Source organism: Spodoptera frugiperda, chromosome 26 (assembly GCF_023101765.2).
Source record: "Spodoptera frugiperda isolate SF20-4 chromosome 26, AGI-APGP_CSIRO_Sfru_2.0, whole genome shotgun sequence".
NCBI lineage: Eukaryota > Metazoa > Arthropoda > Insecta > Lepidoptera > Noctuidae > Spodoptera > Spodoptera frugiperda.
In genome coordinates this window covers 384,410-400,689 of record NC_064237.1, presented here as the reverse complement: position 1 = coordinate 400,689, position 16,280 = coordinate 384,410, and the positions used below count along the sequence as shown (strand labels likewise).

The window sequence follows — 16,280 nt, the reverse complement described above, 5'->3', positions numbered from 1 at the left end:
TGGTTTTTGTCATTACCTGTATAGAGTTTTTTTCATTTATGTATTTATGTGTAACACATAAATAGGCTTTTTTAATAAAACAACGGTTGCATTTCTGTCTAACAGATACAATTATATTCAATAAAATATTCCATATTTATTTTCACCTACAAAATGTTCTTGTCCCGTTTGTAAATAAAATGCAATCATACTCAGCCCCGGATCTACATTTCTTTTTTGCCGGGGCAAAAATTGAAAAATGCCGCCCCGCCTACTTATGTTTATTTTCACCTTTATCATCCATATAATTTCAGCATTCAGATGTCCACAAATTGTTTGAAATTTGGACAAAGCCTACATACTAACCTACCTTCCGGAAATAATGCATCCATTACACAGGCCTACATTTTCTTTTTCAAAAAAAGTGTTTCAAGTTTAATAGGTCTCCTATAGTGCATGGGGTGTGCTGATCACGAATCTGTGCTTAGTTTTTTTCTAGCACGTCAAGTTTTTGGAAAAGGGTTTCAAATTTTTAATAGAAACTGCCAAAAAAAACTTAGAAAATATTTATTGAAGATATATTTAAAAGAAAATTACTCTGCAAAATTGAGCTGGTGAAAATAAAAATAACCTACGTAAGACAGACGTTAGTTTTTTTTTTTATTGAAATCGTTCTCTTTTTCCCTGAAAACTGCGTTTTGTGGTTTTCTTTTTGTGATTTTTTTGTGACTGAGTCCCTGCTCCCAAGGACCAGCAGTAAACAGCCATCATTCTAATATCCCAACTTCCTTGGTAACGTCTCTTCATATCTTTTATGTCTTGATGGAACCTCTCTCCCTGTTCCTTGCTGACAACTCCAAGATTTTCGGGAAAATAGACAATATGGGAATACAGAAAATGAAGTGAAGAAGAAAAAACTGTTGTCAGTTTTTTTTTATAATTTTGGACCATCTTAGCTACAATTTCTTTGTAATTTGAAGACTTGTTATTTCCAAGGAAATCTACTATGACTTCTACGAATGAACTCCATGCTTCAGATTCATCCTGGGTCATTGTATTCTGGAACAATCTATCCGATTTTAAATTTCGAATTTGAGGGCCTACAAAAATTAATTCCTTCTTTAAGTTTAGCTTGAGAACGTGCAGGAAATTTGTCGCATAGGTATTTAAAGCAGTTACATACCTTGTTTATTTGAACTAATGCATCACGCTGCACATTTTTTGTCCCAGTACAAGTCTTTCTCTGAGTGGCCATTCTTTCTTATTGTAATGTAAATTTCGTGCTCGACTATCCCACTCGCACAAAAAACACGGATACTTTGTAAATACAGACTGCTGACCCAAAAGCATCTATAGACAGTATTTTAAGGTCTCCACAGAGTTGCCAACAATATTCGCTATACTTTATTTTATTTAGCAACAGCTCAAGATTCTCGTACGTTTTTTGAGATGCATGGAGTGAGCAACAGGCACCGAGCCATAGGTTGTGCAACAAAACACCCTTCAGACTTCTCTTAGAAGAATCAATAAATGACCTCCATGATGTGGAATCATAATTATCAGCCCAGTTTCATGACTAATTCAGGAATATTATTACAAAACACCAGTGAACCCTCTTGAGAGAAATAGTCCGCGAACTCTTTTTCATGATGCCTGCCTGTTCCTGTAGCCAAAGGATTTTTGTCTTTCAGTCGTGATCCTAGGATTTGTGCAGCATCCTTTGATATACCCAAATCTCTCACTAAGTCATTTAATTCAGCCTGGATAAACTGTTGAGGTTAACCTATATCAGGATTGAATTCATCTTCATTGGTTCTTCCGTTTGAACTTTCATCTGATGATTGCTGTTGGATGGTGGGAAGAAAAGGTGGAGGAATCGGAATTCCTGGTCCATGAGGTACAGGCTGTTAAGCAGACGGTAAATTAGGATACTGAATTGTATGTTTGTTTTTCGAATTGAAATCCTTTACATCACAAGAGCAAAAGTAACAATTGACAAGTACTAAATAGTAAAGATACTTACAAAAAACTCACTTTTTTAAAACAAAACACTGTCATGGAGAGAGATCGACGAGGAAGTTTTCGAATATAGCTTCATCTCTTTGGCACTCACGGTAACCAAACGAGTGCTGCCCCGATCTGCGATTTCTGTAGGCGAGCAAGAGCCAGGCGCGTATTTTGTACTATGCCTACGCGCCTAGCGAATAATAAAATCGTACGATCTCCGGGGAAGCTGCGAACCTCCTTGCCGGATTGCCGCCATGGGATCTGGAGGCAAAGGTGCTCGCGCGCGTCTTTAGTTTGCGCGCCGACGCGCGTCTCCGGGGCGAAACTCCGCTGCCGCGACAGATTAGTGCGTGGCGGGACGAGCTCCGGCGTGATCTCATGGTGGAATGGCAGCAACGACTGTCGCAACCGAGGGCTGGGCTCGCTGTCATTGCAGCGGTAAATCCCCTCTTTGAGGAGTGGCTTGAGAGGCGCCACGGCGTCCTCACCTACCGCCTGACGCAGGTGCTTACCGGACATGGGAGTTTCGGTAGGTTCCTGTTCCTTATTGGGCGGGAGGAAACGCCCAGGTGTCATCACTGTGCGGACCACCGGGAGGACACGGTGGAGCATACGATGGCGGTGTGCCCTGCATGGGCTGAGCACCGCCGTGTCCTCAGGGATGTGGTCGGCGACGGCGACCCCTCGCGTCCGGCATTGGTTTAGACCATGGTGCGGGGCGAGGGGGACTGGGATGCCATCTCCTCCTTCTGCGAAGCAGTCATGCTAGCTAAGGAGGAGACGGGACGCGTGAGAGAACGAACCTCTTCACGCCCAAACCGTCGCGAGAGACACTCCGGGCGTCGGGGATCGCGGGACGATCTCCGGCCACCGTAAGTGCGGGTCTGCGGACGGCGAGCTACCCTTGCTCGCCGTCCGCCAGAATCAGACCCGTGCGTGCGGCGCGTCGCCTTCTGCGCGCGCCTCAAAGAGCCATCAGACCACCACAGATGGGCTGATGCCTAATCCGGAGCTGCGGACTACCTAGCGGGTTTACCGGGGCTCCGGCTCGACGGACAGGTGTAGGAACGGGGTGGTTTTTAGTCAGTAAGAGTCTGACACTCCCTCTCGCTTTGCCCAAGGCGGGAGAAGTCATTGGATGATTTTCCACCCTTAAAAAAAAAGCGAATAATAAAATGTTCGTGAAGCACGTCCCATTCTGCGCTCAGGGTATCGGTCAAGTTGATATGGCCATGAAATTTCTGTACTTGTACTATATTTATTCCGTGGTCAAAATTAAATAAATGATGAGCTGTCCACTGATCCGTGAAGTGTGAATTTTGCCGCCCCCTGAATTTGCCGCCCGGGGCATGGGCCCCGGCTTGCCCCCCCCTAGATCCGGGGCTGATCATACTAGACTACTCTGGTAAGTACTAATTCACTATTTAAAAATAAACAATAGTTTCTGGATCAGAAATGCATTTGCCAGTCACCACCTACACTATAGTCAAATTATTTAAATACTAGGTAATACTATAGGAAGTCTTGAATAAGGCACAGCCTTTATCACAAACACAGCTTACAAGAACTTTTTATCTCTTTACAGAAATATAGATATTATGTTCATTAACCCAAGGTTCTATTTTCTCAGCCTAAACCTTAGCCAATGTCCTCCTTCCAGCTTTAAGTTTAAACTGTTGATTGCGAGCTTGGGACGGATGCAGGTCTTCTCACAAGGAGACAGTTCCACCTGCCGCAGGAGCTGGTAAGCCATCACCTTGATCTCGCAGAGAGCAAATCTGGATCCTGAGGTAGTAAAAAAGATTTGTTTTAAAAACTGGTATTGTAAACTATAACAGGGTGTCCTCCGAAACATTGTATTAGATTCTCAACAGATCAAATATTCTTCTGTCTCAAGTTTTGTTCTTCTGCACCCTTGATTGAGCATATTGGGGGAGAGAAAGAAAAGCATTTGGTAATACTAAAGATATTAAAGTAATCCAGGAATACCAACCAATACAGTTCCTTGGCCCAGCACCAAATGGCATGTATGTAAACGGTTTGATTTTGTGTTTGTTTTCATCGGAGAAACGCTCCGGATCGAACTTGTCAGGACTTGGGTAGTACTGGGGGTCTCGATGGAAGGCATACGTCGGTATCCATAATTCTGTACCTTTTCGTACCTGCGAAGCAAGACAAAGACGTATAACCATCATAACGTATCAATTATCTTTTTTATGGAATAGAAGACAAACTAGCAGACGGATCACCTGATGGTCTAAGCAATTAGCGAAATTTACAGTAATTACTATTATCGATAGTGTTTAGTTTAATTTATCACAAAACTTTAACTTGAAAGCAGTTATTCTATCCAAATAATTTGGACAGTTAAATTACTTAACAGCTTATTCATACGTCATGTTACTTAAAGCATACTTACAATAAAATCCCGTTTGGCTGAGTCGTTTGGTTTCCCCATATTGTAATCTCTTGTACATGCTCTGGTAAAGATTGGGAACGGTGGCCATAATCTTAACACCTCTGAAAAGTATAAAAAATATGACCATTATAAATTTCAACAAAACATATAATAAGTTTCAGGTAAAATGTAAAGCCTTCATTTACCACATTTATTGTAGCAAGTTTAGCAGACAGTCAGATCTTACCTGACACAACCATATCTAAGTACTTCATGCTCTGTATAGATGTGAAGTCCACCTTTCCACCATTCTTCTCATCATGTTCTTTAATCTCCTGCACCAGGCGTTCCTGTACGTCAGGGTTCAGTGCCAGCTCGTGCAGTAAGAACGACATACTCGATGAAACTGATTCGAAGCCAGCAATGAAGAACAGGAATGCTTGAGCTACCAAATCATCATCGCTCCACACTGCAATAGTGATTATAGATCAATTAGATACAATGACATAGAGTTGCAATTCCATAACATTCTTTGATTTTTAATTAAGTTGTCAAGTTACCTCTGTTATTTGGTGCCTTTTTTCCAATTGTAGATTCTTCAACAGCTGCAAACCCTGCCGCTTCATCACTCGACTTAGAATCATCGTGAGTTAGTTGGCCTGAAAATATAAAAAATGGAGTCCTTTTATCTTCTAGTATGATTATAATTGGGCTGAATGTTAAAACGCTAAATACAATCCATTGTCCGATTTTTTGGTGAAACGAGACTATGATGATCGTAGATGTCTGAATGATAAATTAATAACTCAAACTGAGGTTTTAATAATGCTTATCAATAATGATAAATTTATCACTGCCTCGTTGGCCGAGTGGTTGCAACTGCGACTGCTGGGCAAGGGGTCTCGGGTTCGATTCCCGGGTCGGGCGAAGTATTACTAGGCTTTTTTCGGTTTTTCGAAAATTTCTCAGTGGTAGCACGGAGTCTGGAAATGTGTCCGGTATATTATGGCAATAGGCTCACCACCTATTACATGGGACTCACAATATAAATTGTGAAAAGTGGGTGTACACAGTGGCATTACTTGCCATAAGGTGCACCTCTGCCTACCCCTTCGGGGATTAAAGGCGTGACGATATGTATGTATGTATGATAATTTATCAATACGAATATCGAATCTAGGAGTAGAAGTGCAAATTTGCAAACAGTTAATTGGAAACTCTCTGTTAGTTTTACCTTTTTTAGCCTCCATTAGCAAGTGAATCATGTCAGGTCTGATAATTTTCCGCAACTCTCGGTCCTTCATAGTGTCAAGCACCAGATTTTTGATAAACCGCTGAGCTGACTTTGGAATTATTTCAAATTCTAATACCTGTAACAGTTACAAAATTACATTAATTGTAAGCATACATCGTTATGTCCATCAATAATTGACGTCTAATGTCAATGCATTTTCGATGATCATCAGCATTCACATAACCATGTACTCTAAAGTATCATCATTGGTGGACAAAGTTATTCCAAACTATAAATTACCTGATTCAAATAAGGCACAGTACTCATCAACATGAACAACAGCATTCTGGATATATTAAAGGCGCTGAGTATTTCTCCCATTTTGTAGAATTCATTGTTCTCATCATTGTGAGAGTCCACCTTCAGACCAAAGGCGCAGGTCGCTATCACATCATTGGCGTAACGTGTTGTGAGATCTTTGCATTCTATATCTACGTAGCCATCTGGATATAGACACAATTATTCAGATTTATCTCTTAAATTAATATCAGTTCTCTCAAAAGTATTGCCTCAATATTTTTTTTATGTTATAATTGAAGGCCGCTATCTCGCCTGATAATTTTTTTACCTTTGGATTGTTCTATCTTCTTCTTCAATGAAAGTATCATCTGATCTCCAACCTCAGCCATGAAAGGCACCATTTGGCGAATCTTTGAGCTGGTGAACGCTGGACTTAGCGTGGTGCGCATGTCCTTCCACGGCTCATCTACAAGATCAAGAAAATAAATTATATATCTCAAATAATAAGGACGAACTACTTCAATAGAAAAAAAAAATATTGATTGAACAAAGTGTACACTATTGTACCTTTCATAAAGAATAAAACTTTGCTAAAGAACGATTCTGGTGTGTCCGGGTGGTTGAGGAAACTTTCATAGTCTTTGACGGTGATCTTTTTAATCAGTTCTGGATCACGTATTACTATAGACTTCTTCATAAATTGCAGTTTTCCCACAAACCTGGAAACAAAAAAGATTTAATGAAATAGATACTTACTTACTTACTTACTTAAGTATTAAAGTGGTAAAATCTGTCTTACAGATTCAAATATCGATTTCAAAGATATGCTCATTTTTAATGTCTTAGTTGTATAAAAAAATAAATGGACTGAGTTCATAAACATTCAAAGAGCATTTTAAGTAGGTAAGCCAAATGCATCAACGTAGCACAGCAAATATCTGGTGTAAAAGCACCCTTAATCGGAGCTAGAAAATAACTTGCCCACAATTATCATTCTCCTTACCTTTCATTAGGAAAACTGTTGTAAACTCTAGCGACATCCTCACCCATGTGTTCCTTTGGTCTTAATATTACCATCAGGTCGGATAGAAGCGGCGTGCTCTTCAAATATTTGATTTCATTTTCATCAAACATTGAGTGTGCTTTCCGCAAGTATTGTGCAAGCACCGCTATCAGGACCGCCAACCATATCAATAAGATCATCATTTTCTGAAAGGATAAAATAATTAAATTAGACAAGAGGAAGTTATACTAAATGGTATAAAATTCTGTTATAGAAATTGTTCATGAATATTTTTGGAATTCTGCATTAGGTATTTACACATTTTCCTAACCTTTTTTTATTTTTTGAGGGGGAAATCATCCAATGACTTCTCCCGCTCTGGGTGAGGCGAGTGGGAGTGTCAGACTCTAGTGTCCTTCTCCTGCTTTGAGCCGGAGCCCAAGTAACCTTTTACGTTGTCCGCAGCTCCGACATTTTCCTAACCTATGAACCTGAACCTAAGACTCAAATATGACGTCAACAAGGTCAGTTGGCAACCTAATTTTGGTTTATTTGTAGTTTTTTTTTTATCCTGCTACTATCATAGTAAATATTGGTAGTGTCGTATTAGATAAAAGATAAATATTATCGTATTCAAATATACCAATAGATAACTATAGCAATAGATTTTTGTTGGTGTAGGTCGAATTATTGCGTAATACAAGTCGGCAATAGGTAAGTCATCGACCTTTAACAAACTAAAGATTATCGACATAATGTTGCTCTATCTATGGATATGGTATAACATGATAAGGGTCAAGGACACACAATTGACAGTAACTATACTATGAAATGACCTTGATACAAAAATGACTGTTTATATATTTTCTGTATGTTTTTCCTTGTTTATTAAACCAAATAATTAAGGAAATGAAACAAAGCATATTAAGTGTTTACAAAGTTTTTAAACTTACGTGTAATTGGATGGATAAACAATTTAGTAGACAATCAACATGTTGTGCTATCTCTCTCTTTCTCTTCCTGTACGCACGTGCGACCACTTTCCCTGTCAGACACGAACTGAATGTGTACTAGACAATATTTTGTGTGATCTATGCAGTGTGTGTGAGTGTATGTGTGTATTTATGCACCGAGTAAGTACATAGATAAGATTCGAAGAATGATAAAAATTGTTTGTCTACGTTGATTAATATTATTATGCAATATTATGACATTTTTTTCAATCATCAATGTTTCACAATAGTACCTATTACTTAGTTAAAAGCCTGCTTCCTGCCTACCCCTTCGAGGATAAAAGGCGTGACGTTGCGTTGACTAAGTTAAAAATATGTGGGGTCGTATTAGAGCGCTTAACAACTGTATTTTTAAATAAAGAGAGCTATGAAAAATTAAAAGTATAATTAAAAATATTTCTTTATAATCAGTACACATAACAGATTTATTTAACTCTATCTTAAACTAGAAGACAGAATAATACACATTTTAAAATAATATTATGTTGTAGGAGAAAATTAAAGTGCTTGGTCGACATATTTTATTTTCGTAGTCGAAATCTGAGCCAGTGTCCTCCTTGCAATCTCAAGTTCATATTGTCAGTTGCGAGCTTAGCAGGGATGCAGGTCTTCTCACAGGGAGAGAGCACCATGTGCCTCAGTATCTGGTAGGTGATCACCTTCATCTCGCAGAGAGCAAATCTTGACCCTGTAAATTACAACGTTATTTAAATTTTCGCCAAGCTGCACCAAGATGTTACTAGGGAACCATAGTCATACCTATGCAGTTTCTAGGACCAACACCAAAAGGCATGTATGCATTCGGATTGATCTTGTGTTTATTTTCATCAGAAAAACGATCAGGGTCAAACTTTTGCGGCTCCGGGAAGTACTGAGGGTCGTGATGGAAAGCAAAGGCCGAGATCATGATCCCAGCACCTTTCCGCACCTGTAAAATTAAATTGTGTTTATTTGAATTTGAATCGTATAAACTAAAAATTAAAATAATAACTGATCAATTTACAATGAAATCCTTCTCAGCCTTTGCATTTGGTTTACCCATGTTGTAGTCTTTTTCACAAATTCTGTCAGTAGCTACAGCTACAGGCCATCGTCGTAATAATTCTGAAAACAACATTTCCATATTTTTAACTAAACTGATAATACCTATATCTTTTCTGACAAAGATTTTAGCTGTCTTACCTGACACAACATTATCCATATACTTCATACTCTGTATCGAGTTGAAGTCAAACTTGCCGCCATTCTTCGCGTCATACTCCCTGATCTCCTGCGCCAAGCGCTCCTGTACATCAGGATTTATTGCCAACTCGTACAATAAGAAGCACACACTCGATGAAATTGATTCAAAACCAGCCACAAAGAACAGGAATGCTTGAGCAACGAGGTCATTGTCACTCCACTCTGCAAGGTTTAAAATGGGTTGTAAATCGTTTAATGCTTCAATTGTATTATTTGTAACAATAAGCGAGTTAATCGTTACCTCTATTGACTTTCTTTAATCCAACCGAAGATTCATCAACAGTCGCAAATCCAGTTGCATCATCATTAGATTGGACATCGTCGTGAGACAATTTACCTGAATAAAACATTATTTATTTTGATTAAGTGTTTTCTCTCTTCTTATAAACTAATTGAAATACGTCATCTGAAATGATATTGGTACCTTTTTTCGCTTCTATAAGCAAGTGGATCATATCAGGCCTTACAATGTTGTGCATTTCTCGCTCCTTCATAGTGTCCAGTACCAAGTTTTTAAAGAAGTTCTTCACTGTATCTGAGACTATATCCCATTTGAGCATCTGCAAATGATTTGTTTCCATACATTTTATTTATTCAATTCTCCATCACACATATTTGTACTCGTTAATTTTTAAAAATAATTAGTAATTGTTTATATTTACCTTAGCAATTTTGGGAATATTCATAATCAAGAAGAATTTTAATACTTGAAAGAAATTGAAGTTTGTCACTGTCTTGCCCATTACGTAGAATTGATTGTCCTTTTCAGTCTGCGAGTCCACTTTGAGGCCAAAAGCGCACGAGGCTATTACATCGTTAGCGTAGCGGGTCGTGAGGTCCTTGCAGTCAATATCTATGTAGCCACCTGGTTGAAAGAAAGAAAGTTGTAATTAAGTCTTGTTTTTTATCAACACACAACTAACATTAAGTTTTTTACTCATTCTTCTCCACAGAACACTTATAAAGGATCAACAGATAAAATGTATTGTAGTTACTGCAAGTCTGATAATTTGGAGAACATATTATTTTATCTAGACACCTTTTTGTATTCTGATCAATATTTGTTTACTGATTTCCATACCTTTTGAATCCTCAATCCTCTTTTTAAGGGAATCTATCATCTGGTCTCCGACCTCCACCATGAAAGGTACCATCAGCCGTATCTTGGAGCTTGTGAACGCTGGACTCAGCGTGGAGCGCATGTCCTTCCATTCTTGGCCTATGAAAACAAAATGTTTTTAGAGACACAGGGTTTTCCTTATTTATATGCTAAATCGTGCTTATTATTAAATTTAACCAGATAGACAGTAAGACAAGTGATTATTCTTAAATATCAGAAAATGTATAATGATAAAAGTCCAAAATAATCTAAAAACATAAAAAAATAATATAAACCTCTCAGTAAAAACAAAGTTCTTGCGAAGAACGAGTCAATCCCAAAACTGCGGTGATCGACAAAGTGCTCAAAGTCTTTGACACAAACTTTCTTCACCAGCTCCAGATCTCTGATCAGCACTGCCTCGTTCATGAACTCAAACCTTCCTACAAATCTGGAAATATGGAAAAATAATTGTTTAACTACACAGAATAGATGTTATACAATACAAAAAAGTACCTAATTAGGCAATTTAGACTTGGTGATATGGCATTTCTCCAAAGAATGCTTCAGAGCTACACTGACATTTAGTTAGAATTTAAATATGAACCTTATTTTTTTAATGATAAAGCTCTTATCACTTTTGAGTCAAAGGAAGTAACGAGAGAGCAATGACCTCCAATGTCATTAACATTTGTAAATGTATATTGATAAGAATAATAATCCGCCTTGTTGTACGCGGGTCATCGTGAGAAGTGAGAATCATGATCGATAATACCACAGACTGTGAAATTCTACTCAACGTTTAATAACAGGCACTAACGATTAAGAAATAGCATGAAAAGTGGGAATAATTTTATTACTTAAAAAAACTGACCACACTAGGGTTTTCTCCATTGTCGTGGGTGCGTTTACAAATATACACACAAGTTCACAACCACACGACACCCAGACCCGAAGCAACAATTTGTGGATCACATAAAGAGTAGCTCTATGCGGAAATCGAACCCGCTACACGTAGCATTATCACTGATGTATATTTTTTGGGTGAAGCTAAAGACACTTATTAAATTAGTATAGAATGTTATTTAAGTACTCACTTTTCTTCAGGGAAGGCATTATACAAATCAATAAGACTATATGCTAAGTGTTGTCTTCGAAGCAATACAGTGCCCATGTTACCCAGCAATGGGATAGGCTTGAAGTGCTTGATGCCATGTCTGCTGAATGTGGAGTAGAGCTGACGGAGATACAGCACCACCACACCGATCAGAACTGCCACCCATATCAGCAATATTATCATCGTCTGGAAGTTAAAGATTTTGTTTATTACTAGTTGTATAATAACTTTCTTTAATCAGGTATAATTGCGAGGATGAAAGTCTTATCGCCATACTCAGAGTCATTTAATGATTACTTAACCCAGTCCTTAGCAATTGTTTTCGATACAAAATCGTTACTAAGGAATAGGTTTAAGTAATCATTAAATGTCTCTGAGTGCGGCACATAGGCTCGATCCAGAAAATTAAAGTTATCACTTTAAACTTCAAAATTCTAAGTCCAATAGAGTCTAATAATAGTAGCAGAATTCAGTTCAGTCTTTAATCGAGTTAGAACTGCGCCGGCGTCATTAGGCCAATCATCTAATTGAATCATATGGAGGTCCGACGAATGAACTTGATTATGAATGATCAGTCAAGGTCAACATGTCTGTTAGTCTGTTTACGTCGCTGTGTTGTGTCACTATCTTACATTTTATCTGATAACTAGAAGCTTGATTATAAAACACTCACATTAATTGTTTGTTTATAAGAAATTACATATCAATGATATACAATACACAAGTGCGATAACCTATCAAACAATTGGAAGGAAACAAAGGAATTGTTCAATAGTCTTTAAGACCTATAGTCACACAGTTTTTGTTGAACCTTTGTGCACTAGTCACAAATCTCCATTTATTCTAACACTCCACGCATTTTATGTAACTACAAATGGTAGCACAATCTGTTGCATCCTGCTTGCTTTGGCACGGAATCTTTTATTAGCATATAACTTCGGAATATTAAAAAAATATTCTTTTAAAATTACAGGTTTTGATCGAGATTATGTATAGAATGTGAATTTTAATGTGTAAGTTGAAGGTGTATAAATAATCAATATTAATTCATTAATGTACAGAAACATAAGCCCAAATAATATTGTAACTGAGATATTTAAAAAAAATGCTTACATAAACAAACGCGAGTTCCTCAACAAAACAATAACACAACCAAAAAAAATATTAGATATGAGCGTGTGACTGTGTTCACAGACTGGTTCGCTATGAATGACACGAAACTGTGATACGTAGTAATGTATACACACATATTCCGTTGATAGTATAAAACTAAGAGATCGTGTGATTGTGTTGTGATATGGTTTTGTAGTGTTTAGAACCATTGCTGGGATATTTTACGAAGGCGTTCCACAAGGCGTTACGCTCGGTCCAATCTATATTCATATTTCTTACTTTTCAATTTAGAAAAGTCATTACTAAAAACTAGTTGTAAATACTCCTTTAGCAAGTGAAAACTATTGTTATTTATTTGACAATAAAGTCTATACAATACTTATCCGCCTAGTAGCGTCCATTGTTATGACCGTCAATGACGTTATCTCTCTTGTCAAACAATAGGAGGTCACAATTTATTGGTTTAATTGACCTCACAATTCAGCTGACTATTGCTGGCGTTATTTTTAGTAAATGCAGTAATTAAGATCATGAGAGATGAGGATGCTCTTCCACTAAACTATTGTTTTGAATCTGCCTTAAACAATGGATGTTTGCCAATAATGTAATAAAAATTAAAAATAGCAAGTTCATAGACTATTAAATTATAATTGTCCGTTGCTAAAGGTTTCCTTAACTTACCGTCGTACTCAGAATCATTTAATGGTTACTTAAAAATACAAAATCGTTTAAATAGTCTTTCTCTGAGTGCGGCAGTTACAATGACTTAACAAAACGTAGAGTAGACTAAGAGAAAAACGAGAAAATTATTTTACCATTATTTTTTAATAATAAAACGACAAATGATATCAAAACTTGATCCTTTATTAAAACATAAATACAATATTACTTTTATGTTTTCATTTAAACATAAATAGAGGTACACAATTATTCAAAAGATTTTATTAAAACCTAAATACTCTTCATAAGATACTTATTACTTTTTCCTTCGTCACAGCAAAGGATTTATTTTCTTTGTCTAAATCTAAGCCAGTGTCCTCCTTGGAGCCTGATGTTTATGCTGTCAGCAGCCAACTTGGCAGGAATCGGAGTCTTCTCACTAGGAGACAGTTCCATGTGCAGCAGAATCTGGTAAGTCAAGACCTTCAATTCGCAGAGAGCAAATCGCGACCCTGTCAATAAAGAAATAAGAATTATATTTACATGTACAGATGAATCATTCAATATTTTAATAGAAGTATGGATGTTACCTATGCAGTTTCTTGGGCCATTGCCAAAAGGCATGTAGGCGTTCAAATTAAGCTTATAACGGTTTTCTTCAGAGAAACGCTCTGGATCGAACTTATCAGGATCTGGGAAGTACTGAGGGTCGCGGTGGAAGGCGAAGGCTGGTATAAATACTGTAGACCCCTTAGGTAACTAGAACAACAAAGAACAATGGTTAATTAACGTCACCTGGTGTAAATACAGAACTAAATTTTATTTTATATCTTACAATGTAATCTTTTTCAACATCTTCACTTGGTCTGCCCATATTGTAATCCCTGTTGCTTTCTCTATCCATAACTGCGAGTGGTGGCCATAGCCTGAGAAGTTCTGGAAATGAAATATAATTTTATTGCACTGCTCCATTGAAAAAACAAAAGTCTGAATGAGATCGAATTTCATACCTGACACAACCATATCCATGTACTTCATGCTCTGAATAGAGTTGAAGTCGAACTTGCCACCGTTCTTAGCATCATGTTCCTTTATCTCCTGCGCCAATCGTTCTTGCACATCAGGGTTTACTGCCAGCTCGTACAGTAAGAACGACATACTTGTAGACACAGTCTCAAAACCAGCGATGAAGAATAAAAATGCTTGAGCACTTAGATCGTTGTCATTCCAAACTGTAAATTAGAATTTGTTTTTTGTACTTCAGATTATGTTTCTCTACAATTAATGTATGAGGTTATAATTTACCTCGATTCGCAGTCTTTTTGAGTCCAACTGATGATTCTTCGACAGTCGCAAACCCAGTAGTCTCATTGTTAGATTTAGCATCTTCATGAGTCAGTTGGCCTAAAATAATATGCTAATAAATACTATTGTATACAGGATAGAATAAGTGAGTAATTAAGTATCAAGTTTGGCTGTTCTAGTATTGTTTGTTAACTAAACACATTTTCTATTGCTACCTTTTTTAGCTTCCATAAGCAGATGAATCATGTCTGGTCTAAAAATGTGTCGCGTTTCACGGTCCTTCATTGTGTCCAAGACTAAGTTTATGAAAAAGTTCTTCATCTTATCTGGTACCAAGTTCCACTTTAGCAACTGTAAAATAATGAAATTATTCGTTTTGATAGAGTTTTTAAAAGACAAAAGACTTGTTTAAATATGTATGCTTACCGCAATTATTTTTGGAGCAATGAAATATAACATGAACATAAACATTTCACGCAAACCAAAGTTTGCTGCTGCCCTACCCATCATGTAGAATTCGTTATTTTTCTCTTCATGAGAATTAACCTTCAGGCCAAAAGCACAAGAAGCTATAACGTCATTCGCGTAGCGAGTTGTGAGATCCTTGCAATCGACATTTATATATCCGTCTAAAACAAAAAGAGGCTGATTAAAACTATAAAATAAATGCTAACTAGTCATAACTATTTTTAAAAATATGTTTTTACTTACCATCTGACGCCTCGATTTCCTTGCGAAGTGACCGTATCATCTGGTCTCCGACCTCCACCATGAAAGGCACCATCAGCCGTATCTTGGAGCTTGTGAACGCTGGACTCAACGTGGAGCGCATGTCCTTCCATTCTTGGCCTTAGGAATATCAAATCAAGTTAAATTAACATCATAATATTATATTTTATAACTAAATCGTTGATTAATTTCAATCTTTCAATAATATTAATTTCAGATGTTACCTTTCAATAATATTAGGGTTCTGCCGAAAAACGTGTCCCCACCGAATTCACGATGATCAAGGAATACTTCAAAATCTTTGACAGTAATTCTTTTCACCAAGTCGAGATCACGGAGCATTATCCTCGGATTTGTGAATTCATATCTTCCAACAAACCTGTTAAAGGAAATTATAGAGTCAAATAGAAATCTTATTATCTTTCGAACCACTTAAGATATAGATTTAGCTACCCATACTTCTACAACAGATGGCAACAGATTTTGACATTCACTCGGAACATCGTGAAAAACTACGATTAAATAAATTTAAATATCTTATCTTCATATGTGACAACAATGCTATTTTAACACTACTGCACATTAAGATTATCAATATCCGTAAAGGGTATTATTGTATTTTGGTGTATTTATAGTTCAAGAGATAATTTAAGTGAAGTAATGATAAATATTATTGCGAGTTCTTTTCGTTTAAAGACCCCTACGAGTACGAACCCTTAAAATGCTATAATAATTTTAATTACAGTGGCGTCTACTTAGTTAAGTGCTAATAACTTAATCAAGGAAATTGTTATAGGATCTGTTTCTTTGATACATGTAACGTGTGAATTATTAACAATCCTGCGGTAGACCACATCTACGATATATCAGTCACATTTGTTTATATCAGTCTAAACTAGATGATTCATATATAACACATATTAACGTGTAATATATCTGAAGCCTTAGACAAATCGATGAAACCCTCACCTGTCTTTTGGAAAGGTCCTGTACAATTTAAGGACATCGTACGCGAAATGTTCTCGTTGAAATATGGTGTTGGCCATGTTGCCCAATATCGGTGCTGGCTTCAAGTACTTGA

General features: G+C 37.1%; 2 protein-coding genes across 2 annotated transcripts; both read right to left on the bottom strand.

The window, feature by feature from the left end:
• Nucleotides 1-86: 86 nt before the first annotated feature.
• LOC118264849 (uncharacterized) lies at nt 87-12,672 on the bottom strand. Its single transcript, XM_050705128.1, has 22 exons — nt 12,506-12,672; nt 11,373-11,578; nt 10,572-10,726; nt 10,258-10,395; nt 9,839-10,041; nt 9,601-9,736; nt 9,418-9,513; nt 9,117-9,338; nt 8,938-9,038; nt 8,694-8,862; nt 8,459-8,622; nt 7,875-7,991; nt 6,922-7,127; nt 6,486-6,637; nt 6,247-6,384; nt 5,919-6,121; nt 5,619-5,754; nt 4,945-5,043; nt 4,632-4,853; nt 4,406-4,506; nt 3,980-4,148; nt 87-3,771 (listed from the first exon to the last, which is right to left on the bottom strand). Exons 2-22 carry the CDS (start codon nt 11,573-11,575, stop codon nt 3,605-3,607), a joined length of 3,297 nt encoding a protein of 1,098 aa, XP_050561085.1. The 5' UTR covers nt 11,576-11,578; nt 12,506-12,672; the 3' UTR covers nt 87-3,604.
• Nucleotides 12,673-13,510: 838 nt separating this feature from the next.
• LOC118264056 (cytochrome P450 9e2-like) lies at nt 13,511-16,245 on the bottom strand. Its single transcript, XM_035576398.2, has 10 exons — nt 16,169-16,245; nt 15,424-15,578; nt 15,182-15,319; nt 14,897-15,099; nt 14,686-14,821; nt 14,471-14,569; nt 14,176-14,397; nt 14,001-14,101; nt 13,756-13,924; nt 13,511-13,677 (listed from the first exon to the last, which is right to left on the bottom strand). The coding sequence occupies exons 1-10, from the start codon at nt 16,243-16,245 to the stop codon at nt 13,511-13,513; spliced, it is 1,467 nt and encodes a 488-aa protein (XP_035432291.2).
• Nucleotides 16,246-16,280: the final 35 nt, after the last annotated feature.

Bases quoted from the DNA above. Each gene is read 5' to 3' on its own strand.
- LOC118264849 (XM_050705128.1), bottom strand. From the start codon at position 11,575: ATGATAATATTGCTGATATGGGTGGCAGTTCTGATCGGTGTGGTGGTG. The intron at 4,854-4,944 runs GTAACTTGACAA...TCACTATTGCAG, and splicing joins AAAGGCACCAAATAACAGAG to TGTGGAGCGATGATGATTTG. The intron at 4,507-4,631 runs GTAAGATCTGAC...TATACTTTTCAG, and splicing joins CTTAGATATGGTTGTGTCAG to AGGTGTTAAGATTATGGCCA.
- LOC118264056 (XM_035576398.2), bottom strand. From the start codon at position 16,245: ATGGCCAACACCATATTTCAACGAGAACATTTCGCGTACGATGTCCTT. The intron at 14,102-14,175 runs GTATGAAATTCG...TTTCATTTCCAG, and splicing joins CATGGATATGGTTGTGTCAG to AACTTCTCAGGCTATGGCCA. The intron at 13,925-14,000 runs GTAAGATATAAA...TTGTTGTTCTAG, and splicing joins ATGTTGAAAAAGATTACATT to TTACCTAAGGGGTCTACAGT.